Below are 26,361 nucleotides of genomic sequence, written 5' to 3'. Positions count from 1 at the left end.
ATCCCTGGTATGCCCAAATATGGGAGGAAGTCCACTGCTTCCATTCTCTGTCCTTCGGCTCGTCACAAGTGACCATCCAGACAGAAACCCAATATTTTTTACTGTTGCCTTTTTGTCTGGATGGTCTCTTGTGACGAGCCGAAGGACAGAGAATGGAAGTAGTGATCTTCCGCCCATATTTGGGCATACCAGGGGTTGTGACTTTAAATATATACCTTTCACCCTGGCCTGGCTGATAAGGAGTCGAGCTCTGTAGCTCAGTGGTTAACACATCTGCCTAAGAGGCAATAGAGCACAGGTTCGATTCCCAGTAAGGGTATGGCTATCTGATGAGAGCTAAATAGCTTGAAATAGACCTATACTAGTCTCCCTTTATTTATTTATCAGCACAAATATAACACACACAGACACACACACATATATATGTGTGTGTGTGTGTGTTACATTGTGCGGATTCGATTCGAGATCAATTGAAATTGCAAATGAATGGCAGTAGGTGGTTGTGTCTTTTAATATAAATGATTCTAGATAAAAACATGTTTAAACAATGGTAACTAAATGAGAATTATGGTACAGGGATAGTAAAATACATAACTTTTCTTTCTTGACTTAAAATCTGATTTGAATGAAGCATACGTAAGGATTGTGGAAGAAACGCACAGTACATATTTGTAACCAATCGATACGCTTTCAACAAGATGTAACGAAAGATGATATTTATTTATTTTTGGGTTTAACTAAAACAATAAAAAATTTCTCTAAAAAAAAATACCGGGAGCCACAAAACCTGGGTAGGTGTTGCTGTGTGTGTGTGTGTGTGTGTCAGGTGACTGGGTGGGAGTGATATTGAGTTGGCCACGCCCACCCGGGTTTCGTGGCTCCCGGTGTTTTCTCTTCTGTGGGAAAGTGGCCCTAATACAGTGGTGGGTTTCAAAAATTGTTCGAACCTCCTCTGTGGGTGTGGCCTCCTTTGTGGGAGTGGCTTGCCGCCCATGTGACCGGATGGGAGTGGCTTGCCGCCCATGGGACCAGATATGAAGATGCCGACGACACTTGTCAGAACCACCTTAAATTACCCCACACACAGCACTGGCATGCATGAGAATAGGATGTAAACTTGTTTTTTAAAAGGCATCTTTGGTTTGCGTTAAAACAACTTCAACACACGCAATGTTCTGATTTGCACCACAAACGCAGTAGTCATCCTTACCTTTCACAGAGGCACTGAGTTTTATAAATAGGAGCATGATAGCGTAGAATAATCATATCCAAGGACCAGTGGTGGGTTTCAAAAAAGTTTGGGACCTCTTCTGTAGGTGTGGCCTGCTTTCCGGGTCCACTGGTGGAATCTCTTCTAACCGGTTCGGTAGATTTGATGAACCGGTTCTACCGAATAGGTGTGAACTGGTAGAAACCCACCTCTGCCCTAATAGCTCTTTGAGTGTTGAAGGTTACAGACCCCTAACTTAGTTGATCATATCCGGAACACAGAGGGTGACAATTATTAACTTCATTTACTTGATGATACGACAATAACCTTTCACAATGCAACACACTTTTCTTCTTTTATTAAGAGAAAACTTCACACTTGGCCAATCAAGAAGTCCAATTCAAAAATTTGCACAGATGACTGGCTTAAATATTGCCCCCCAGAATTGGGCTTTAGCTTGGTGTCGAAGCCGACGAGTCACCAAACACAAGGTGTGATACAAGAATATACTTTTATCTTCGTACCAAGATATAAGGACCCTGACTTTAAAAGCCGCCAAGGCCCCCGATTACAATCTTACAGCAATTTTTATAGTCGAAGGGTGGGTCCCATACACCCTGTGGGAAGTGCACCCCAAAGGGCAGTGCCAGGAACCACTAAAGCACTGCCAAAAGACTTAAGCCAGCCCTTCCCCTTTAAGAAAACCAAGAGGCACCGGCCGAAAGGAAAACTCAGAGCAGTCCTGCTAAGGGCTGTTACAAAAGTAACAGAGCTGACCACAGAAACACTTAAGTGGAGCCATTTAAGATAAGGGGAATCAGGCTAAAAAATAAACTCTCCAAAGGAAAACAAAACTCTCTTTTCCTTGCCCCCGACAGGATTAAACCCCGTGGACAGGAAAAACAAAAGTCCTGGCTGGGACTAAGATTAACCCAGGAAAACAAAGCCCAAGGTGCTAATCCCGGAGTTTTTTCATCCTGTAATAATGCACGCACAACATATAATATTGATTGGTTATCTGGATTACAGCCCGCTAAAACTGTTGCACTAGCTATATGTCATGTCACCTGTCACTCAACCCCAGGTCCTGGGCATCTTGCAAAGTGTCCTAGTTTTGTATCTTCGCTATGTGGTTTTTGGGTTTTGTATTCTTGTTTCGCTTTCCGGTTTGACAGGTAAATTGTTTCCTGCCTGTGCAGCCTTCCTGTCTTCTCCCCCCCCTTTGTCTCAAGGCAGTCCCCCACCCACCCAATTCAGGGTCTGTCATAATAACTCTGTAGGAAGTTAGCACCCACCCCTCTCTCCTAGAAAAATGAAATATCCTGGGAAATGTTGAAAACTGCAGAATATTCTATTTTCCCTGGATTCAGAGATGGGGAAACATGTTTTTAGGCAGGAAACAGAGTCACTCTTAATAGCTCCCACCTTTGTCAATGGGCCATGAAAAGGCCTGGGTCAGTCTATTCTACATAACAAAGATCTCCCCCCTTCAGCACCAAGGTGATGGGATTAAGGCATGGCAGTATTAGCTCTTCACCCGTCTCACCTCAGGGCACCTGGGAAGAAGCCATGCTCAACCAAGCTTGGGATTCAAAAGACACACAACCTACAGTTAGCTAAGCCCTCCCCACCCCATCCCCGGGAGTCTGACAACCAATCAGAATACATTTCTTACACAGGAACAGGAAACAGAGAAGTTGGGCCGAACAGAGAGTGTAAAAACCCAGGAATATTCAACATCTCTGCCCTCTTCTTCAGCCGACATCTGGAAGCATCTGATGATCCCCCTTTTCTGCTCAGGAGCTCAAGCCACGTGATCCTGTCCACCATTAAAACCATCTTTCCAAGCAGCCTCCATGATTCCGGTGTCTTTTCCCCCCACGTGGAACTGAACCCAGATGGACATTTCTTCCAACAACTCAATGATTGGTAAGTGACCAGACGTAAGTAGAAAACTACTTGTAACCAAAATGCAAATTCCACCCCTGAGCTGCAAATTCTTCAGGAAAATCCTAACAGCTGATCTTTCACTGTTGACCAGTTTGAATGCATGCAATGAAGTCTTCCAAAGTAGGAGGCACTTGGGCCTTCTTTCGAATAGTATGAGCTGGCTGGTTGGTTGGGCGTTCCTGAGAAGGAGTCTTCCAATATTTGAGGGGCTGCCCCAAAGAAAAAGGGGTCATCCTATTCTTCAAAGCACCTGAGGGCAGGAGAAGAAGATGGAAACTCATCAAGGAGAGAGGCATCCTAGAATTAAGGAAACTTCCTGACAGTCAGAACAATTAATCAGTGGAAGGACTTGTCTCCAGAAGTTGTGGATGCTCCATCACTGGAGGCATTGAAGAAGAGATTGGACAACCATTTCTCTGAAATGGAATAGGGCATTCTGGTTGAGCAGGGGGTTGGACTAGAAGACCTCCAAGGTCCCTTCTAACTCAGGTATTCTGTTATTGGGGATGTCTAGTTTAATGAAAAGAAGGACCAGGGGTGACATGATAGCAGTTTTCCAATATCTCAGGGGTTGCCCCAAAGAAGAGGGAGTCAAGCTATTCTCCAAGGCACCTGAAGGCAGGACAAGAAGCAATGGGTGGAAACTAACCAAGGAGAGAAGCAACTTAGAACTGAGGAGAAATTTCCTGACAGTGAGAACAATTAATCAGTGGAACAGAAGTTGCCTCCAGAAGTTGTGAATGCCCCAACACTGGAAGCTTTTAAGAAGATGTTGGATAGCCGTTTGTCTGAAACAGTATAGGGTTTCCTGCCTAGGCAGGGGGTTGGACTAGAAGACCTCCAAGCTCCCTTCCAACTCTGCTACTGTATTGTATTATATTGAGGCCTCAGACTGTGTGTCCGTCACATTTTCACGTTTCTCAGGAGCTCCTCGTGGGAGAAGAGGCGAAATGCGATGTCCTCGTATTCCTTGGACTCTCCACACTCAAACAAGCAACCGAAAGCCAGGGGCTCCCCGTCTTCGCAAACAGCCAGATCCGAGTACCCGCTGGGTCCTTGATTTAAGACCCAAGGGGACGTCCACCTGCTCTGATCCAGTGGAGAAGGGTTCAGGTAGATCCCCAGATCCCTCCGCTTCTTCCTGCTGGTGGGATGGGAGAACATCAACCACGAACTGGGACGCTCGGGCGATGCAGAGAACGGAGACTCGCCCGCCCGCAATGTTGACCCGTTGGGGTCCTCCTTTCGCCCTGGATCCGAGGGAAAGAAACTCACAACGCTTCCTTGACACCCAAAGGGCAGTTCGCACAACCTTTTGCTAAGCGCATGAGTTGGAAACTGGCCTCCGTTATCCCCGCTGTAGGCCTCGGCTCTGAATTTGTGCAAACTTCGGGCGTTGCAATATAACACCTGCCTGTTGTCCTGGCAGGTCACTTGGGCCATCTGGCACTCGGTGGTCTTCAAGGCTTTGAGGAGCTCGCCCCGAGCCCAGGTTCGCCCCCCGTCATCGCTGTAGAAGCTGAAGCAATGAGGTTGGGTCCACCACGGGAAGGAGAAGCCAAGCCACGCCTTGTGGACGTAGTAGGCGTAAGCTGGGATCACCAGGCGCCCCGAACTCAGCTGCAGCCCGTGGCCTGGTCCCACGGCAAAGGTCGCCCATTTCTTCACCTCGCCGTCGCCCGTCACCTGCTCGGTCAGGTCGGTCGTTGAGCTCCAGGTGTGGCCGCCATTGTGGGTGGAGATGTAGCCCAGTCGGACGGCGCTTCTCCCCGTCCGGAGCTGGTGCTGTTCCGAAATGCCGTCCTTGACGCAGATGAAGAAGAGGAAGATGACGCCGTTCTTCTTGTCGTAAACCGGGCACGGGTTCATGGTGCGATGGTTGGGCAGCCCGGCCGTCTCCAAACGCACGGAAGGGCCCCACTAGGACAAAACAAGGGTCAGAAGGAGCCTGAATTAAGAACTGGGAGTGTCTGGTCAAAGGGAGAGAAGAATTAGGGGGGCGGCAGCAGGGGTGAAATTCAGCAGGTTCGGGAGAACCGGTAGCAGAAATTTTGCGTAGTTCGGAGAACCGGTAAATGCCACCTCTGACTGGCCCCAGAGTGGGAAAGGAATGGGGATTTTGCAACATCCTACCAGCTGTCTTTCATTCTTAAAGTGGGACTAGAACTCCCCGTCTCCTGGTGATTGGCCCAAAGTCACCCAGCTGGCTTTCATGCCTAAGGCGGGACTAGAACTCCCAGTCTCCTGGTGATTGGCCCAAAGTCACCCAGCTGGCTTTCATGCCTAAGGCGGGACTAGAACTCCCCGTCTCCTGGTGATTGGCCCAAAGTCAACCAGCTGGCTTTCATGTCTAAGGCGGGACTAGAACTCCCCGTCTCCTGGTGATTGGCCCAAAGTCACCCAGCTGGCTTTCGTGCCTAAGGCGGGACTAGAACTCCCTGTCTCCTGGTGATTGGCCCAAAGTCACCCAGCTGGCTTTCATGGCTAAGGCGGGACTAGAACTCTCCGTCTCCTGGTGATTGGCCCAAAGTCAACCAGCTGGCTTTCATGTCTAAGGCGGAACTAGAACTCCCTGTCTCCTGGTGATTGGCCCAAAGTCACCCAGCTGGCTTTCATGTCTAAGGCGGGACTAGAACTCCCTGTCTCCTGGTGATTGGCCCAAAGTCACCCAGCTGGCTTTCATGCCTAAGGCGGGATTAGAACTCCCCGTCTCCTGGTGATTGGCCCAAAGTCACCCAGTTGGCTTTCATGTCTAAGGCGGAACTAGAACTTCCTGTCTCCTGGTGATTGGCCCAAAGTCACCCAGCCGGCTTTCATGGTTAAGGCGGGACTAGAACTCTCCGTCTCCTGGTGATTGGCCCAAAGTCAACCAGCTGGCTTTCATGTCTAAGGCGGAACTAGAACTCCCTGTCTCCTGGTGATTGGCCCAAAGTCACCCAGCTGGCTTTCATGGTTAAGGCGGGACTAGAACTCCCCGTCTCCTGGTGATTGGCCCAAAGTCACCCAGCTGGCTTTCATGTCTAAGGCGGGACTAGAACTCCCTGTCTCCTGGTGATTGGCCCAAAGTCACCCAGCTGGCTTTCATGCCTAAGGCGGGACTAGAACTCCCTGTCTCCTGGTGATTGGCCCAAAGTCACCCAGCTGGCTTTCATGCCTAAGGCGGGACTAGAACTCTCCGTCTCCTGGTGATTGGCCCAAAGTCAACCAGCTGGCTTTCATGTCTAAGGCGGAACTAGAACTCCCTGTCTCCTGGTGATTGGCCCAAAGTCACCCAGCTGGCTTTCATGTCTAAGGCGGGACTAGAACTCCCTGTCTCCTGGTGATTGGCCCAAAGTCACCCAGCTGGCTTTCATGCCTAAGGCGGAATTAGAACTCCCCGTCTCCTGGTGATTGGCCCAAAGTCACCCAGTTGGCTTTCATGTCTAAGGCGGAACTAGAACTTCCTGTCTCCTGGTGATTGGCCCAAAGTCACCCAGCCGGCTTTCATGGTTAAGGCGGGACTAGAACTCTCCGTCTCCTGGTGATTGGCCCAAAGTCAACCAGCTGGCTTTCATGTCTAAGGCGGAACTAGAACTCCCTGTCTCCTGGTGATTGGCCCAAAGTCACCCAGCTGGCTTTCATGGTTAAGGCGGGACTAGAACTCCCCGTCTCCTGGTGATTGGCCCAAAGTCACCCAGCTGGCTTTCATGTCTAAGGCGGGACTAGAACTCCCTGTCTCCTGGTGATTGGCCCAAAGTCACCCAGCTGGCTTTCATGCCTAAGGCGGGACTAGAACTCCCTGTCTCCTGGTGATTGGCCCAAAGTCACCCAGCTGGCTTTCATGCCTAAGGCGGGACTAGAACTCTCCGTCTCCTGGTGATTGGCCCAAAGTCAACCAGCTGGCTTTCATGTCTAAGGCGGAACTAGAACTCCCTGTCTCCTGGTGATTGGCCCAAAGTCACCCAGCTGGCTTTCATGTCTAAGGCGGGACTAGAACTCCCTGTCTCCTGGTGATTGGCCCAAAGTCACCCAGCTGGCTTTCATGCCTAAGGCGGAATTAGAACTCCCCGTCTCCTGGTGATTGGCCCAAAGTCACCCAGTTGGCTTTCATGTCTAAGGCGGAACTAGAACTTCCTGTCTCCTGGTGATTGGCCCAAAGTCACCCAGCCGGCTTTCATGCCTAAGGCGGGACTAGAACTCACCGTCTCCTGGTGATTGGCCCAAAGTCACCCAGCTGGCTTTCATGCCTAAGGTGGGACTACAACTCAAGAGTCTCCCAACTTAACAACTGCAATGATTCCCTTAACAACGGTGGCCAGAAAGGTCGTAAAACAGGACAAAGCTCACTTAACAAATGTCTCCCTTAGCCACTGAAATTTTGGCCTCCATTATGGTCGTAGGTCGAGGACTACCTCTACCGATTCAGAAGATCATGGCTACCTTTGGGCTGCCACCAGGTTACCTTAACGGAGAGGCCCTCTTTGTATCCGCGTCGCATCACCAAGCCCTTGGCGTGTTCGTCCCGGGGTGAGGAGCGCTCCTCCGCGAAGGCCAGGAAGAGATTCTCCACAGGCCAGTAGATCAGAGCGGGGATGCGGTAAGTGAGGCCCCTTTTCTGGCTGAAGAGGGTCATCTTCACAGAGTCCCACCGAGTCTCAGCCATCTTCCCTGGATACCGGGACATTCCTGAGGAAGACAAAGTCGTAAATGCGAGGATCAGACATAAGTATTCTGCAAAATCCCCATGCCCTCCCCACGCCAGGGGAAGGATATTGCAAAATCCCCATTCCCTCCACAGGACCAAAAACACTCCAATAAACAGGCTGGTTTTCAGGCACTTCTTCAGCCGTTTTTTAGCCGTTTCCCAGCCATCAGTGGCCTGAAAACAGCCCGAAAAAAGGACCAAAAACGCTCCAAAAACAGACTGGTTTTCTGGCATTTCTTGAGCTGTTTTCAGGCCATTTTCCAGTGCTCCGGTGCCTGCAAAAACCAGCTGACGACGGTGCATGCACCCACAGAGAGGGCTCCGAATGCCACCTCCGGGACGCACACCATAGGTTTGCCATCACAGCCCTATAGCGTCGTCCACAGGGACGGAGCGGAAACGTTTGATGTCCAGGATGCGAGGAGGGGGGTCTGTAGATATTTTCACAGCCTCCTTTCTGGCTCGAGGCAGGAGACAGGTCCTCAATGGAAGGCAGGCTGGTTGCCATTGCTTCCCCCCCCCCTTGAAGTCCTAACGTTGACGTCTCCCCCTGCCCCTTTTTGGGTTTCTGTGCCAAGCAAGGCAGTTATTTAGGGTGCAAATGACAGGCTCAATAATTCTTCTGTGGGACTGCCTGGATATCAACAGCTCCTTGGGCAGCCTGAGGTTTCGGCGTGGCTGGCGCAGGAAGAACATTATTTGTGGTGCTTTTATAAAATGACGTTGTTGATGTTCGGTGTCCATTTTAAGTGTCGAGATATCGCAGGAGCTAAACATGTAAAGGTCTCCGCTGTGGATAGCGTGCTCCCGAGTGTTGTGGTAGAACGGAGGGGGTGGGGGCTTCGTCTAAAATCTACTGTCATCCTTACGGCTTTAAGGGATTGTTCCCGCCGTACCACTGGGCCTCCCGTCTACTCTTGAGAGACAAATGAGATGGGTTTTTTAATTTGTTAACTAACATAGTTACTTTGTATTTTAATCTGGTTTACATTCTTTTTTTTAAAGTGTTTAGTTTGTAAGTTGTTAACTAACATAGTTACTTTGTATTTTAACCTGGTTTACATTCTTTCTTTTAAAGTGTTTAGTTTGTAATTTGTTAACTAACATTAGTTACTTTGTATTTTAATCTGGTTTACATTCTTTCTTTTAAAGTGTTTAGTTTGTAATTTGTTAACTAACATAGTTACTTTGTATTTTAACCTGGTTTACATTCTTTCTTTTAAAGTGTTTAGTTTGTAATTTGTTAACTAACATAGTTACTTTATATTTTAACCTGGTTTACATTCTTTCTTTTAAAGTGTTTAGTTTGCAATTTGTTAACTAACATAGTTACTTTGTATTTTAATCTGGTTTACATTCTTTCTTTTAAAGTGTTTAGTTTGCAATTTGTTAACTAACATAGTTACTTTGTATTTTAACCTGGTTTACATTCTTTCTTTTAAAGTGTTTAGTTTGTAGTTTGTTAACTAACATAGTTACTTTGTATTTTAACCTGGTTTACATTCTTTCTTTTAAAGGGTTTAGTTTGTAATTTGTTAACTAACATAGTTACTTTGTATTTTAACCTGGTTTACATTCTTTCTTTTAAAGTGTTTAGTTTGTAATTTGTTAACTAACATAGTTACTTTGTATTTTAATCTGGTTTACATTCTTTCTTTTAAAGTGTTTAGGTTTAATAGCTTTTAACATTCCTAAACTGATAAACAAGCTTAGAATAGAAAAGAAGAGAGAAGAGAGAATGGAATGGAATGGAATGAAATGAAATGGAATAGAATAGAATAGAATTTGGAATGGAATGGAATGGAATAGAATAGAATAAAACAGAACAGAACAGAAAAGAGAATAGAAAATGGAGAATGGAATGGAATAGAATAGAAAATAGAAAATAGAAAATAATAGAAAATAGAAAATGGAATGGAATAGAATAGAAAATAGAATAGAAACTGGAATAGAATCTGGAATAAGTATAAGTATAATCTTTATTGTTATTGTGCTTAAATACAAAGAAATTGAACAGAATGGAATCTGGAAGAGAATCTGGAATAGAATAGAATAACAGAGTTGGAAGGGACCTTGGAGGTCTTCTAGTCCAACCCCCTGCTTAGGCAGAAAACCCTACACCCCTTCAGACAAAGGGTTATCTCAACATCTTCTTAAACCCTGGAAGCTGGAGACTAGATCCAGATACGGAAAGTTTGTTAGGACAACCTGAGGTCTTGGCTTATCTCTTTTGTGAAAACTAAAAAAACTTTTCTCCTCACAGTTTATTCCCCTTCAGAGCTCATTTTAATAAACACGCATGCGATTATCCTGTCCGATCAGATTTCTTGGTTATGTACACTATTAAAAGGGGGCGTAAGCCAAAGATCGGGCTTCCTTCTTTGAAGGGGAGGATTCCCTTTGGGCTGAATATTCTGATAAATTGTAATAAAATGATCTTCGGTTTGTCTCATTGGAGAAGAGGCAGGCCGAGGCAGAAGCCTGAAAAAAGCCATATTTGGCCTTCAACACACAGGCTCTCCTCATCGTCTTGAATGAGACCAATGGCGGCCGTATCGTCTCCAAACTTGTTCTGACAGGCTTCCCAAGATCACGAAGCCGACTCCTCGTCTGGCTAAAACCTCTTTTGGGTTTTAGGTTAAAGGCAGGAGTGTGTTCCTGTTTGGTGCCCTGGAATGGGAAAGAGGGGGATTGCTGGGTGGTGCCCACTCTCCAGCTGATTCTTTTAAGTTTTCAATATTTTTTCCTTAAACATAAAACATTCAATGTCTACATAAACAGCATGTTGTCTGGGTACAACTAGTGTTAAGAAGTAATCATCATCATATTCATAACATTCATAATGATCACCTATTATTAATAATATTTGCTTATCCATTTTAGCGAACCTTCCTTCTGTAATTAATCACTCTCTTATGCTTTTAAGTGTATAAGTCCTGCTAGTTAGCCATTGATAAGACCAATCCCACGTTAAAAAGCAGTTTCTTCCTTCTCCTTAATTTTTAGTGTTCATCTATCCATTTCTTCACATTCTAATATATTTTTTTATTATTATTATTACATTTTCCTCTGTAGGGATCTCTTCATTTTTCCCACTGTTGTGTGCCAACACAATTCTAGCTGCTGTTAATATGTCTAAAATTGGATATGACATCACTGGGTGGTGCCCACTTTTACCATATGTGATGGGAGTGCCCGAAAGTTAGGGCCTTTTGGCACCAGATAAGAACGTGTTTGGAAAAGATATTAAATCAAACGATCGAGTTGAGGCCAAAACTATTTTTATTAGGGATCATAAAAGAGAAATATAGCAAAGATGGATTATATTTAATGTTGCATATTTTAACAGCAGCAAGATTGACCTTCGCACAAAAATGGAAAGGTTAAAGAGACTTCCTCGGAAATAATAAATAAGATACTAACATGCACAGAAATGGACACTCACTCTAGAGGTCAAAGACAAGGATAAGACAGAATCAGGGGTGAAATCCAGCAGGTTCTGGAGAACCGGGAGCAGAAATTTTGAGTAGTTTGGAGAACTGGTGGTGGAAATTTTTTAGTAATTGGAGAATCGGAAGTGGAAATTTTGAGTAATTTAGAGAACCGGTAGCGGAAATGCCACCTCCGGCTGGCCCCAAAGTGGGGTGGGAATAGGGATTTTGCAGTATCCTTCCCATGCCACGCCCACCAAGCCACACCACACCCACCAAGCCACGCCCACAGAACAGGTAGTAAAAAAAATTGAATTTCACCACTGGACAAATTCCTTGTGTGTCTGATCACACTTGACCAATAAACTATTCTGTTCTATTCTATATGTGTTGGCTAGGGGAATTGTGGGAGTTGAAGGCCACCCATGTTGGCTGGGGAATTGTGGGAGTTGAAGTCCATCCATTTTGGCTAGGGAATTCTGGGAGTTGGTTCATACATGCTGGCTGGGGGATTCTGGGAGTTTAAAATCCACTCATTTCAAAGTTGCCAACTTTAGAAAACTGCTCTAAAAACCACCCCAGATTTTACTCACTGGTCATGACCAGGGATTTCAGTAAACAGTAACAGAGCTGGAAGGGACCTTGGAGGTCATCTAGTCCAACCCCCTACTCACGCAGGAGACCTGTACCAGGGATTCGAACCGCCGAACTGCCGACCTTTCTGATCGACAATGTCTTAGCCACCAAAAAAGGTTGGGCCAGAAAAACACAGATAAGTTAAGAATTGGAAACATGGTATTAATATTGTATAATAGGTAGGAACTGGATACGTATATGTACTGATCGTAATTATATAACGAAAGGGATTAATGGATAGGTAATTTGACTGACTATCCATACCTAATTAATGGATACAAACTGTTATTGTTGTAAGATCTATGGAAATGACTAGGCCAGAAATGTCACATTGTTAATGTTGACCTACTAAAAACCTTTTAAAAAATAAGTCTAAAATTGGATGTGTTTAACAATTAGAAATTTGGAGCCACAAACTTTAATATAGTAGTAGAAAGAAAAAAGGATTTTGCAACCCCCTGTAATAACTGAATACCTTGAGACAGCTTGAAACACACGTTTCTTCCTCTATTTTTTTGTGACGTGGGAATTTTAAAGAAGGCCCTCCCCTCCCCCCCCCAAAATATACGATGCATTTAAAACGAGATCGCTGGGTGGTGCTCACTCCCCAGCTGCTTCGCCCAAGCTCCAGCCCTCCCTTTGCAACGCCAGGGCTCCGAGCCTCATTTTCCCCTTCCGCGCCCCCCACCCCACCCCAGACCCTTTTGCGGGGTCCCACTCACCGCCCAACCGAGCTCAAGGCGAGCCCCGCAGCCGTGGGGAGGGGGCGGTGGCTGTGGCAGGCTGGGGAGGCGCAAGGAAGCGGACTTGCAAGGCGGAACAACAGGCGGTGGAGCGGGTGGGGGTTGGGGGTTGGGGGGAAAAGTGCCCGATCGGGACGCCCCCTCCTCGCCGAGGCTCGGGCCCAATTGCCGAGGGTCCCGGGGCGTTGCAAAGAGGCTTGCCAAGTCACGAGGTGCTCGCGGGCGCCCCCGGCACGGCGCTGGCCATGCATGCGGCGATCGGGTTGCAGAAGGTCAAGCCTTCCCTCGGCCGCGCCCACTTAACCCTTTCTCTCCCTCGGGAGGCGGGCACGCGCTTGCTGCTCTGCATCCGTGCGGGGAGTCCTCGGTTTACGACCGCAGCGGGGCCCTGCTAAGCGGAGACGTTGGTTCAAGAGAGTTTTGATCCACTTTACGACCTTCCCGGCCACATTTGTTAAGGGAAGCATCTTTTTTTCCCCATTTTCATAACCTATAATCACATGTATACCATTACATAGCCAACATCGTATTGTATTATTAAATGTTTACATCAATTCATCTTGCCATCAAATCCCCAAAACAATTCTTGGCTCTTCTGCTCTCCAAACACCATATTTGTACCTTATTCATCACTTTCTTCTCCCTCTCTTCTCCTCCTCCCTACCTCCTTTCTTCCCTCTGTCGTCCTTCCCTTCTCTCCTTCCCCTTCCTCTCTCCTTCTCCTCTCTCCCCCTTTCCACTCCTCCTTTCTCTCCTCCTCTTCCCTACCTCCTTTCTTCCCTCTGTCATCCTTCTCTTCTCTACTTCCCCTTCCTCTCTGCTTCTCCTCTCTCCCCCTTTCCACTCCTCCTTTCTCTCCTCCTCTTCTCCCCCCTTGCCCTCTCTCCTATCCCTCTCTTCTAAGAGCCAAGGTGGCGCAGTGGTTAAATGCAGCACTGCAGGCTACTGCTAGATCAGCAGGTCAGCGGTTCAAATCTCACCGGCTCAGGGTTGACTCAGCCTTCCATCCTTCCGAGGTGGGTAAAATGAGGACCCAGATTGTTGGGGGCAATATGCTGACTCTCTGTAAACCGCTTAGAGAGGCCTGAAAAGCCTATGAAGCGGTATATAAGTCTACTGCTATTGCTATAAGGGAAGCATTTGTTTTTATTGAATTTTTTTAAAAAAAGGCTTTTACAAATATTTATCTCCCTTCCTCCACCCTCCCCACCCGAACCCAACACCCCCCAACTCCCCCCCTCCCCCAACTTCCCAGAACCAATGCAGGGTATAAATCTTTTAACAAAGATATTCTAAAATAAACTTAAAGAAAGTTAGTATCATCTTTCATTTGAGATTTAACTCCTCTTTTGTTAGGCTAACTCTAAACAGCTTATATCATTCCTTGTTTCTTCAGTCATAAACTATCTGGAATTTCTTAGTCCCGTATTTATTTTGAATATAGTCAATCCATCTTGTGATCTCTAGGCTGGAATACTTTTATCTCTAGGCTGGAATACTGCAATGTGCTCTACATGGGGCAGCCCTTGAAGAGCATCCGGCGACTTCAGCTAGTCCAGAATGCGGCCGCGCGAGTGATCGTGGGCGCACCACGGTTCGCCCACATAACACCGATCCTCCGTGAGCTGCGCTGGCTACCTGTTGATCTCCGGGTGCGCTTCAAGGTGCTACTTACCACCCATAAAGCCCTCCATGGTAGTGGATCTGACTATTTGAGAGACCGCCTTCTGCCAATTACCTCCCTGCGTCCCATCAGATCGCACAGATTGGGCCTCCTCCGAATTCCATCCGCCAGTCAGTGCCGACTGGCGACTACGCGGAGGAGAGCCTTCTCAGTTGCAGCTCCGACGCTTTGGAACGATCTCCCCGTGGAGATCCGCACCCTCACCACCGTCCAGACCTTCCGCACAGCCCTCAAGATCTGGCTATCCCGTCAGGCCTGGGGATAAGACCCGAATCTCGCCCCACCCGAATGCTGAATGAATGTTGTGTTTTATTGTTTTATTTTATTATACTCCACACTTTCTTTTTGTGTTTTGTCTTGCACTCCCTTCCTACAAATTGTAAGCCGCCCTGAGTCCCCTCAGGGAAAAGGGCGGCCTATAAATGTCAAATAAAATGAAAAAAAAAAAAATCTTCTCCACTCCAGTTTATATCTCTCATTTGAGTGATCTTTGAAGGGAAGCATCTTGAAGGAGTATATGAATCAATGTTGGCTCTTTGCTTTTATTACCAATTGCTTCTGTTACTGTATAATTGTTACCCACGAAACCAACATTTACGGTTTGCTTCTGATACGATATACTCCTTTATTAAGAATCACGCCTTGTTCTTGGCTTCTGGTTATATTATTGCATACTGTCAGAAATGAGTTTTTGTTTTCTAGCCTCTAATCTTAATATCCGGACTGCAAATGTTCTCCCTTCCCAAGGGAGTGGGCAGCATACAAATTTTATTAAATTGAAATTGAAATTGAAATTCCATTCTTGGCTTCAAAGCGAGGCACGTTCTTGAAAACGTAAAAGAAATTGTTACCCGGGAATATCAGGCCCCATCGAGAAAGGAACCAAACTGGGGAGTTATTCGGGCTCATCAACCCTGAAAGCATTCTGCTGAAAAACAAATTGGCAAAGGGGTGGGGGGTGGGGGGGGCTGCCACCCCCTTACACAAGGCTATAGGAATCCTCCAGAGACAGAGTGTTGTAATATAATTCCTTGTGTAGGTGTGGGTCACCCATGGCCCAGTGGATAACGGGGCATGCAGAGCCACGCTGAACCACACAGGAGGAAACAAACTCCTAAAACCCCATAACATCCTGACAGTTCATAACATAACATCCTGAGATGTGCCCTACCATTGACGCCCAGGATTTGACCATATATAGACAGAACTTCCCTGAGCAGTAGATTAGAAATTGTAGTTTTACAGGCTGTTTTTAACCACATGCTATTGCTCCTCCTGCCTTTGTCCTATCTCAATAAAAGGGTCTCTCAGACCCCCGATCTGGGTCGCTCCATCCCGAGAAAGATCGTGTCCTGTCTTTTCTCCACATTGGCCTCATGGACGAACCACGGGAACGTTACAACAGAGACAGGATGCTTTAAAGATCACATTGGTAAGGAATCTTTGTCTCTGATTGGGTAAACTTGGTTTCTCTCTGCCTAAAATGGAAATAATCCTCTGAGCCCCTCTTGTAGGGGACGGCTATCCCTCACATGCGTGTGTTTGTATGTTTTGGAGATAGTTTGCTGTTCTGACCCCATTTCTTTGCTCGTTCACAGACGACAGTCAGACAGAACTTCAAAGGAAATATCTTTATCAGTCCTGGCTCAAGTTGGCTGCGAGCCCAAAAATAAACATAGATAAAGTCTCTGGCAAAAAGTTACACAGCAAAAGCGAACACAAAAAGCTCTTACAGCAAACCAGGTTGACAGAAAGCAAATCACTTATCCAAGTGCCTCTTTGAATCTCGAAACGATGAACCACACACAACGAATGACGAACCACGAACGTTGACTTCTGCCACGAAGGCATGGCACCATCCGTCTTTTATCTGCAGAAGACAACCCTAACAAGCAACAGCTGCTCATTAGTCCTGCATCCCGACGCAACTCACAGGAAGCTTCTGCTGAGTCCCAACAGTTTGCTCACTCATAGCTTTTGCTATGGCCATCAATAAAAGCAGATATTTTTTGCAAGCCTCGTCTCCAGTCATTTTAGTGGCTCCAGGAACCTGCTGGGACCTTAAATCTTTTTATCGGATGAAGGGAGTCGGAAGGGACTTTGCGCTGGAGGTCATCTAGTCCACCCCCTCCCCCAAATCGTTACAGCTGATATGTGAGTCACCGGGTTAAGTGAATCTGGCTTCCCCATTGATTTGGCTCACCAGAAGATCGCAAAAAGGGACCCTGGGACTCTGCGACCGTCGTAAGTATGAGTCAGCGGCCGAGCATCTGAATTTGGATCACGTTGGCCACGGGGATGCTGTGACGGTCGTAAGTGTGAAAAATGAGACTTTTTTCAGTGCTGTTGTAACTTCAAACTGTCACTAAGTGATCCGTTGTAAGTGGAGGACTCCCTGGGTGTGGCATTGAAGAGGCAGAGACAGAGAGCAGGCTGGGGGAAAGCATTTTCACATAGAGGTAGTCCTCGACTTACAACAGTTCATTTAATGACCGCTTGAATCTATGACGACACTAAAAAAAGGGACTAATGACAGATTTTCACACTTATGACCATGGCAGCGTCTCCATGGTTACAGGATCAAAAGTCAGATACTTAGCAAGCGACTCGTATTTATGACGGTTGCAGTGTCCTGGGGTCACATGATCCCTTTTGCGACCTCCTGACCAGCCAAGTCAACGGGGAAGCCAAATCCACTTAACGACCATGTTGCTAACTGAACGACTGCAGTGATTCACTTAACGGCCGGGGCCAGAAAGGTGGTGAAATGTGGGCGAAACTCACTTAACGACTCTCTCTCTCTTAGCAGCATAATTTTGGGCTCCATTGTGGCCGTACGTCCGAGGACTAGCTGTAACCCCTTGTCACCATCAAATCGTGTATCTTCAGCCCCCTTGAACACAATTCCAGAATCCCTGCATGGAAGTGTGTAAAAGTGTGCAAATCCTCGTACAGGGCACACCAATAAGATGCGGCACTGGTGGTGTTTCCTGCACGGAAACGTGGCCTGCCTCAGTTTCCCAGTTGTTATCTCTTGGTTAATCCTTCCTTCTGTGGCTGGCTGGGGAATTCTGGGAAATGAAGTCCATCAAGTTGGGAAGCCGGCATTCCGCCCTAAAGGAACAGGATCAAAGAGGCCAAGAAGAGACCAAGATGGAAACTAACCAGGTTTAGCAGGGGGTACAGAGGCAGCCTTGAGAAAAAACGTAGCACATCATGGTCTCCTGCTGCATGTTGCAGCCCAGGGTGCCACTTCCTTGCGTGTGTGTGTGTGTGTGTGTGTGAGTGTGCGCACCAGTGGTGGGTTTCAAAAATTGTTGGCACCTACTCTGTGGGTGTGGCCTCCTTTGTGGGAGTGGCTTGCCACCCATGTGACCGGATGGGAGTGGCTTGCTGCCCGTATGACTGGAGGGGAGTGGCTTGCTGCCCATGTGACCGGATGGGAGTGGCTTGCTGTCCGTGTGACCGGATGGGAGTGGCTTGCTGCCCATGTGACTGGATGGGAGTGTCTTGCTGCCCGTGTGACCGGATGGGAGTGGCTTGCTGCCCGTGTGACCGGATGGGAGTGGCTTGCTGCCCATGTGACCGGATGGGAGTGGCTTGCTGCCCGTGTGACCGGATGGGAGTGGCTTGCCACCCATGTGACCGGATGGGAGTGGCTTGCTGCCCGTGTGACCGGATGGGAGTGGCTTGCTGCCCATGTGACGGGATATGAAATTATGAATTAATACTGAGGTCGGTCCAAGTATCTATTCAGAAGTTAGTGGTTAGAAGCAATCGTAAAGCAAGATATGGAATTAAAACCAGAAATATTTTGTTGGCTATTTGAAAGGGAGCATAATATACATTTAATTTTACACATGTTAGCAGCTGCTGGGATTGTGCTTGCACAACAGTGGAAAAACAGAGAGATGTAAATGAATAAACATTACAATGTGCAGGAATAAATAAATTGACAATTAAAATCAAGAAGGCTCTGAATACTTTTTCACGTGGGATTGGTTTTAGCAATTGCCAACTAACGGAAACAGACATTAGAAATCCAAAAGTATGAAAGAAAACACCAATTATGTAAGGAAAGGTCCCTAAAATGTATAAGGAAATATTGCTAGATCATTATTAATGCGTAGATAACTGCGGGACGTTACACGCCCACCAGTGGTGGGTTTCAAAAAATTTTTGGAACCTCTTCTGTAGGTGTGGCCTGCTGCTTTCCGGGTCCACTGGTGGAACCTCTTCTTTTTTTTATTTTTTATTTATTATAAAGTATTTTTATTAGTAAAAGAAAAATACAACATCCACTGTTTTGCTTTACATTTGACTGCGTTTCAAGACATTCCCATAATATCAAAGTCATTATAGACATCAAAGGTTAGGTATCTTCTTCCCTCCCTCCCTCTTTCCTTCCCTTGTTTCTTCTTTCCCACTCCCCTTCCTTCCCTCCCTCCTTCTCTCCTTCCCTCCTTTCTTTTCCTTTCCTCCTTTCCTTCCCCTTCCCTCTCTTCATCCCCCCCTCTTTCTCTCATACCTTCCCTCCCTCCTTTCCTCCTTCCCTCCTTCCTTTCTCTTCTCTTAAGTTCCCTCCTTTCTTCCCTCCTTCCCTCCTTCCTATCTACTCTCCTTCTCTCCTTCCTTCCCTCCCTCTTTCCCTTCCTTGCTTCCCTCCCTCCTTCCCATCCCACTTTCTTCTCTTTCTTCTCTCCTTCCTTCTTTCCACCTCTCCCTTCCCTTCTCTCCTTTCTCTTCCTCCTTTTTAACCTTCCCCCCCTTCTTCTGCCTTTCCCTTTTTCCTGTGAAACCTCTTCTAACTGGTTCGGTAGATTTGACGAACCGGTTCTATTGAACCGGTAGGAACCCACCTCTGGTGTGCACGCCACCTGTAATCCCCCTCCCCTCTCTATTTTGCACGCTCATCCAGATGATGTGGCCCGATGGTCCGGCGGTCGCAGAGCTGCCTGCCCACCCCCCCCCCCCAGCCCACCGAAGGAGAGAAATGACACCGGACGCCATTCAAGAGAAGCGGAAGCGTTATCTCGGATTAATAAACTAGAATAATTTATTTGACAAAACCACGGAAACGGTCACAGAAAAAAGAACAGAAGCCAAGCCAAGGACGGGGTGAAGGGGCCGCGCGTGGCTGGGTTAGCTGGACGTAGTGCGGGACCGGCGTGCGTGCGGATCTTCTCCCCACCTGCCAAGAAGGGTGAGGATGAAGAAATTCCTTCCCCCTCGGGCTCTCCTAGCAGCCGGTCCCGAGTTCGGGTTTTACGAAGGAGGAACGCTCGCCCTACATCCGGGCTTCCCTCTCACGTAAATCAGAGAGGTGTCCCCGATGAAGGAGAATATCTGCAGCTCAGGGTTGAAACGAGGAGGACTTGGTGCTCTCTGAGCTTGCTTGTTTTCTTGCGGACGTTTCGCGACCCAACTAGCTAACGTCATCAGTGCTAGAAGGGAGGAGGGATACATGAGTGGAAGGGAAGGAGAAGGGAAGGAAGAAGAGGACGACTGTGGGCTCCTTGGTGCTCTCTGAGCTTGCTTGTTTTCTTGCAGAGGTTTCATGACCCAAATAGAATAGCAGAGTTGGAAGGGACCTTGGAGGTCTTCTAGTCCAACCCCCTGCCTAGGCAGGAAACCCTATACCATTTCAGACAAATGGCTATCCAACATCTTCTTAAAGACTTCCAGTGTTGGGGCATTCACAACTCCTGGAGGCAACTTCTGTTCCACTGATTAATTGTTCTAACTGTCAGGAAATTTCTTCTTATTTCTAAGTTGCTTCTCTCCTTGATTAGTTTCCACCCATTGCTTCTTGTTCCGCCCTCAGGTGCCTTGGAGGATAGCTTGACTCCCTCTTCTTTGGGGCAACCCCTGAGATATTGGAAGATGCTATCATGTCTCCCCTCGTCCTTCTTTTCATTAAACTAGACATACCCAATTCCAGCAACTGTTCTTTAGATGATGCTTACTAGGAAATACCATTGGTGCCTTCTCGTCTACCGGAACCTTAATGGCACTGATGATGTTACCCAGTTCGGTCGTGAAACGCCTGAAAGAAAACCACCAAACTCAGAGAGCACCAAGGACTTCACAAGAAACCAACACTCCCACCAACACTGATCGTACAAGTCATGGTAGATGAACAGAGAGGAAACCCAACTCCCTTCTTGCACTGATGATGTTAGCTAGCTGGGTCATGAAACGTCTGGAAGAAAACAACCAAGCTCAGAGAGCACCAAGGACCCCACAGTCTTCCTCCTCCTCCTCCTCCTCCTCCTCCTCCTCCTCCTCCTCCTCCTCCTCCTCCTCCTCCTCCTCCTCCTCCTCCTCCTCCTCCTCCTCCTCCTCCTCTCCTCTTCTCCACAAACCTCCCACCCTTCTAGCACTGATGATGTTAGCTAGTTGGGTCATGAAATGTCTCCAAGAAAACTACCAAGATCAGAGAGCACCAAGGACCCCACAGTCCTCCTCCTCCTCCTCCTCCTCCTCCTCCTCTTCTCCACAAACCCACCTCCCTTCTAGCACTGATGATGTTAGCTAGTTGGGTCATGAAACGTCTCCAAGAAAACTACCAAGCTCAGAGAGCACCAAGGACCCCACAGTCTTCCTCCTCCTCCTCCTCCTCCTCCTCCTCCTCCTCCTCCTCCTCCTCCTCCTCCCCCTCCTCCCCCTCCTCCTCCTCTTCCTCCTCCTCCCCGATCCCTTCTTGCACTGATGATGTTCGCTAGTTGGGTCATGAAACGTCTCCAAGAAAACTACCAAGCTCAGAGAGCACCAAGGACCCTCCGTGTCCTGATACCCTTCCCAGCACACACACACAGACACACACACACATAGACACACATGCACGCCCACACACATGCCCTAAGCGTGGCGCTCGACAACGCAGCTCCCTTCTTAGACCCCCCCCCCGTCCGTCTGCAATATTCAGACCGGACGGTGGCCTTGAGTGTTGGCAGGAGGAGGGGGCGGGGGTTGCATTCCCACCCACCCCCTCTACAGGCTCCCAGTCAACGTGTTTAAAAACAACGCAATTCCAAAAACTGATAGAAAAGAGTAGGGGGAGTGCCGGGACGCTCGGAGTGGAAATGGGGGAGGGGGAGGAGGAGGAGGAAGGCGGGCCGTTTATCTGTCATTCAGTTGTGGTGAGTTCATCCCGTCGGCCTCCTCTTCCTCGTCCTTCATGCATTTGAGTCTCTGCCGGGCGAAATCTTCGAAGACGATGTCATCGTCACTGGGGCAGAAGAAAAAGGGGAGAGAAGGAAATGGGTCAGGGGGCTCGGGAAAAGCGGGCGGGGTGAAGGGGAAACTTCATTCTGCAGCCAGAGCCATTTCCTATTCCGGGTAGTGATCGACTTACAGGACTTAAGGAGCCGAGGTGGCGCAGTGGTTAGAGTGCAGCACTGCAGGCCACTTCAGCTGACTGCTAGTTCTGCAGTTCGGCGGTTCAAATCTCACCGGCTCAAGGTTGACTCATCCTTCCATCCTTCCGAGGTGGGTGAAATGAGGACCCGGACTGTGGGGGGGATATGCTGACTCTGTAAACCGCTTAGAGAGGGCTGAAAGCCCTATGAAGCGGTATATAAGTCTAACTGCTATTGCTATTGATATCTCTATCTCTATCTCTATCTATATCTATCTCTCTCTATCTATCTCTATCTCCATCTATATATCTATATATCTCTCTCTCTATACCTATACCTCTCTCTCTCTTTATCTATCTATCTATCTATCTATCTATCTATCTATCTATCTATCTATCTATCTATCTATTTATCATCTATCTATCTATCTATCTATCTATCTATCTATCTATCTATCTATCTATCTATCTATCTATCTATCATCTATCTATCTATATTAAAAAGAGCCGAGGTGGCGCAGTGGTTAGGGTGCAGCACTGCAGGCTACTTCAGCTGACTGCTAGTTCTGCAGTTCGGCTGTTCAAATCTCACCGGCTCAAAGGTTGACTCAGCCTTCCATCCTTCCGAGGTGGGTGAAATGAGGACCCGGATTGTTGTTGGGGGCAATATGCTGACTCTGTAAACCGCTTAGAGAGGGCTGAAAGCCCTATGAAGCGGTATATAAGTCTAACTGCTATTGCTATTGCTATTGTTCCGTTTAGTGGCCGTTCAAAGTTATAACAGCACTGAAGAAAGTGACCGGTTTTGGTTTTTTTTCCACACTAGTGAAAAGAAGCAGGTGAGAAGGAGAATGTTCTGATTGAGGCTTCCCGAGAGCCTGAAGCCAAACCCCTTTTATTCATTGGCTGTGAATCCTGCTCCTTCACTTCCAGCAAAGTCTTTCGAGGGAGGATTTACGGTGGCCATAAGGCGAGGACTACCTATTCTTATACGGATTAACAGAGTTGAAAGGGACCTTGGAGGTCTTCTAGTCCAACCCTCTGCTCAAGCAGGAAGCTCTATACATTATCGGACAGGATGATTCTCCAATTTCTTAATAACCAGAGATGAGCACGTATCTGGTTTAATGCTTGCAGGATCCTACTAAGAGTTAAAAGTTGTCAATTTAATGTTTTGAGATTTTTATTCTTGTTTCCCAGCTGGGAAAAGCTGAAATATTTTTATCCATTTTATTTATTTCAATTTCTATAGCAAAGTAACTCTAGGCACAAAGTCTTGTTCTGACCGAGAGCATGAAGCAAATTCCTGGTCCCGACAAAAAAACTCTTTTATTCATTTGCTGTGAATTCTCCTCCTTCACCTCCAGCAAAGTCTTTCCAGGGAGGATTTACGGTCACAGACCTTATCTGGCTTGGAGATCTGACTGGCTGATCTCTGCAGAACTTGGCAAGGAGTCTCGGAGAGTCACGAACCAATTAAGTGAAATAATTGTCTCCTGTAAACTCCACTCCCCTGTAGCTCCTCTTTTATTTCCTCTGGGAGGGGCCATTCACCGTCTACCTGTGGCCTTACTTCCAAGTCGACCCCTGTTCTTTCGCTGTTCCCTTCGTCTGGCTGCTCTGCGCATGTGCACACTGGGAACAGGCTCCAGCTGTTCTTCTGCCTCCCTGATGTTTAACTCCGAAGGCAGCTGATAACTGGCAGACGGCCCTGGCCCCCTCTCTGCCTCCGACACAGAGCCCTCATCCGAGCCTTCCCCAGACTCCAGGACTGGCCCATCTTCCTCCCCAACCTCCTCACTGTCCGAATCTGCTTCCAGCTTCTCTGGCTGCTGGCGGGCTACAACAAGGAGAGTGGTTTTCCCAATACAGGTAGTTCTCGACTTACGCCAATTTGTTTAGCGACTATTCAGTTACTGATATTGGAAGGCTGCTATCCTGTCTCCCCCAGCCCTTCTTTTCATTAAACTAGACATACCCAGTTCCAGCAACCGTTCCTTCATAGCTTGTAAGTGTGAGGACTGCCTCTACAAGGCAGAGTAGCTGGACTACATGTAAAGGACACGCACACACAAACATACACAAATGCACACAAACACACAAGGTGATTTGACTCACTTCGTGTCAAGTTCTATGAGATTTGTGTCGATGGGAGCTTCGTTTTCGGGCGCTGAAAACAAGAAACAAAGCCAATTCATCTCGTTTCCTTGGACAGCGGGTGTAATGCCCCCTTGCCTCCCCCCACCCCCAGCCAGCCGACTTGATTCTTCCAACTAGCCAGCCCTCTCAAGGCAGCAGTCCTCATGGATGTTCTTCCAGGAGGATGCTCATCTCCCTCCCGCCCAGGTCGGCCCCGTACGGACAGACTCACCCTCCCGGTGTAACAACTCTTCCTTGGGTTTAGGGTGCATCAGGGTGAACGGCAGCTCCACGGCCACATCGCTGGAAAGAAAGAAAGAAAGAAAGAAAGAAAGAAAGAAAGAAAGAAAGAAAGAAAGAAAGAAAGAAAGAAAGAAAGAAAGAAAGAAAGAAAGTAAGTGAGGGATCCATTTCAGGTATCCTCCTTCCTCCGGGACTGCCCTCTTCGCAAGGCCTGGAGTTTTGGGGGTGTCTGCCTGGCCAGGATTTCCTAAACTGGGTTTATGGGGAGCCAGGTTGGCCCCAATTCCCAGCAAGGCATTCAAAGAAACCCATTTTTGAAGGGAGGAGAACTTGGCTTTCTTGCTGCAAATCGTGTGGGATTCCGACATTCGTTTCTCGATGTGGGATCGGGGAGGGAAGTTGGGGTGATCTTCTCCATTTCAGCCGCTTTGTTTAGAAATTAATTTTTAATCAAAGTGGGAGACCCCATGGATGCCCCTGGGGGAAAACTCAAGACTCTCTAGTGGATCTAGCCGCCTGCGTTCTACCAACTCAAGCTTCTAGTCCTCATTTCTAATCCTTAGCTCCCTGTACATGAAGGTTTCACTTTCGGGGGGGATTATTACTCCTCCCAAAAGCACTTTTTCTGCTCCCCTAAACCTCTCTTGAAAGGTTACCTTGCTTTAAGATCCTGCCTTACCTCTGCCACAGCTATACCGACTCAAGCTTCTAGTCCTCATTTCTAATCCTTAGCTCCCTGTACATGAAGGTTTCACTTTCGGGGGGGGATTATTACTCCTCCCAAAAGCACTTTTTCTGCTCCCCTAAACCTCTCTTAAAAGGTTACCTTGCTTTAAGATCCTGCCTTACCTCTGCCACAGCTAAACCGCCTCAAGCTTCTAGTCCTCATTTCTAATCCTTAGCCTCCTTCAGATGAAGGTTTCGCTTTTGAGGGGTTTATTCTCTCCCAAAGGACTAACCTTTGACCCTGAAAGGGTGCTATTAAAAATAATTAGTGTCAATAATTATGATTTATTCTAATTATTTATGAAGGGTCTTTGGTGCTCTCTGAGCTCGGTTGTTTTTTTTTTTACAGACGTTTCATCACCATACTAGGGAACATCATCAGTGCTGCAGCGATGTGGTAACCCTTCTAGGTGGGGGATCAGATCTCTGCATGCAAAGGCAGGGGCTTCCCCGGAGGAGGTCAGAAAAGTCAAGATGGCTTCTCAGCCATCTCTTGTGTGCAAAAAACACCCTTGACTGTTTCGACTTTCCCCGTGGATGCCCCCGGTGGAGGGAGGTTGCACTGCATTAGATCAGCACAGGTAGAATTTGAAAGGTGTTGTTACCTGGAGGCAAGATCTCCCAGCAAGCTGGCAGGTTGGAAGGAGAGGAGAGAAGAGAGTTAGAACACAACAGAATAGAATTCTGTAGAGTAGGAGAATAGAATTATAATTATCATTATAGAAGACAAAAGAAAATAGAATAGTATAAAAATAGAATAGAAATATGGAATAGAATAGAATAGTTTTAAAAATAGAATAAAATATAGAATAAAATAAAATAGAAAAGCGAATAGAATATAGAATAGAATAGAATAAAATATAGAATAGAATAGAATAGAATATAGAATAGAATAGAATAAAATATAGAATGGAATAGAATAAAATAAAATATAGAATAGAATATAGAATAGAATAGAATAGAGAATAGAATTGAATATAGAATAGAATAGAGACTATTAGAATAGAATAGAGAAGAGAAATGAGAATAGAATAGAATATAGAATAGAATACAACAGAATAGAATATAGAATCGAATCTGGAATAGAATAGAGAAGAGAAGAGAATAGAGTATAGTATAGAATAGAATAGAATAAAATAAAATATAGAATAGAATAGAATATAGAATATAAAATAGAATAGAATACAACAGAATAGAATATATATAGAATAGAATGTAGAATAGAATAGAATACAACAGAATAGAATATAAAATAGAATCTGGAATAGAATAGAGAATAGAATAGAATAGAATATAGAATAGAATAGAATAGAGAATAGAATAGAATAGAGAATAGAATAGAATATAAATAGAATAGAATAGAATATAGAATAGAAAAGAGAATAGAATAGAATATAGAATATAAAATAGAATAGAATACAACAGAATAGAATATAGAATAGAATCTGGAATAGAATATAGAATAGAATAGAATAGAATATAGAATAGAATAGAAAAGAGAATAGAATAGAATAGAATATAGAATATAAAATATAATAGAATACAACAGAATAGA

General features: G+C 46.5%; 2 protein-coding genes across 4 annotated transcripts in view; both read right to left on the bottom strand.

Annotated features, from left to right (window-relative positions):
• Positions 1-1,538: 1,538 nt before the first annotated feature.
• NEU3 (neuraminidase 3) lies at positions 1,539-12,763 on the bottom strand. 2 transcript variants are annotated; one of them, XM_087720952.1, is made up of 3 exons: positions 12,634-12,763; positions 7,602-7,825; positions 1,539-5,080 (listed from the first exon to the last, which is right to left on the bottom strand). In XM_087720952.1, the coding sequence occupies exons 2-3, from the start codon at positions 7,821-7,823 to the stop codon at positions 4,064-4,066; spliced, it is 1,239 nt and encodes a 412-aa protein (XP_087577078.1). In that variant the 5' UTR covers positions 7,824-7,825; positions 12,634-12,763; the 3' UTR covers positions 1,539-4,063. The 2 variants fall into 2 exon arrangements, with proteins under 2 accessions (XP_087577078.1, XP_087577077.1); XM_087720951.1 differs by lacking the exon at positions 12,634-12,763 and having other exon boundaries at positions 7,602-8,526.
• Positions 12,764-21,040: 8,277 nt separating this feature from the next.
• Positions 21,041-26,361, bottom strand: part of ARRB1 (arrestin beta 1) — a 58,663-nt gene continuing 53,342 nt past the window's right edge. Inside the window, exons 13-16 of one of the 2 annotated variants that reach the window (XM_087720949.1) lie at positions 25,412-25,435; positions 24,070-24,140; positions 23,817-23,868; positions 21,041-21,569 (exon numbers count right to left, since the gene is read on the bottom strand). In XM_087720949.1, the coding sequence (XP_087577075.1) occupies positions 21,461-21,569; positions 23,817-23,868; positions 24,070-24,140; positions 25,412-25,435 (256 nt within the window). In that variant the 3' untranslated portion in view covers positions 21,041-21,460. The remainder of the gene's footprint in view (positions 21,570-23,816; positions 23,869-24,069; positions 24,141-25,411; positions 25,436-26,361) is intronic. The other variant, XM_087720950.1, reaches the window with a different exon arrangement.

Source organism: Thamnophis sirtalis, unplaced genomic scaffold, assembly GCF_051295495.1.
Source record: "Thamnophis sirtalis isolate CommonGarterSnake01/CBP01778 unplaced genomic scaffold, rThaSir2_p1.2 scaffold_8, whole genome shotgun sequence".
NCBI classification, from domain to species: Eukaryota; Metazoa; Chordata; class Lepidosauria; order Squamata; family Natricidae; genus Thamnophis; species Thamnophis sirtalis.
The sequence above is the reverse complement of the archived record's forward strand: the minus strand, read 5'-3'. Positions and strand labels throughout refer to the sequence as shown.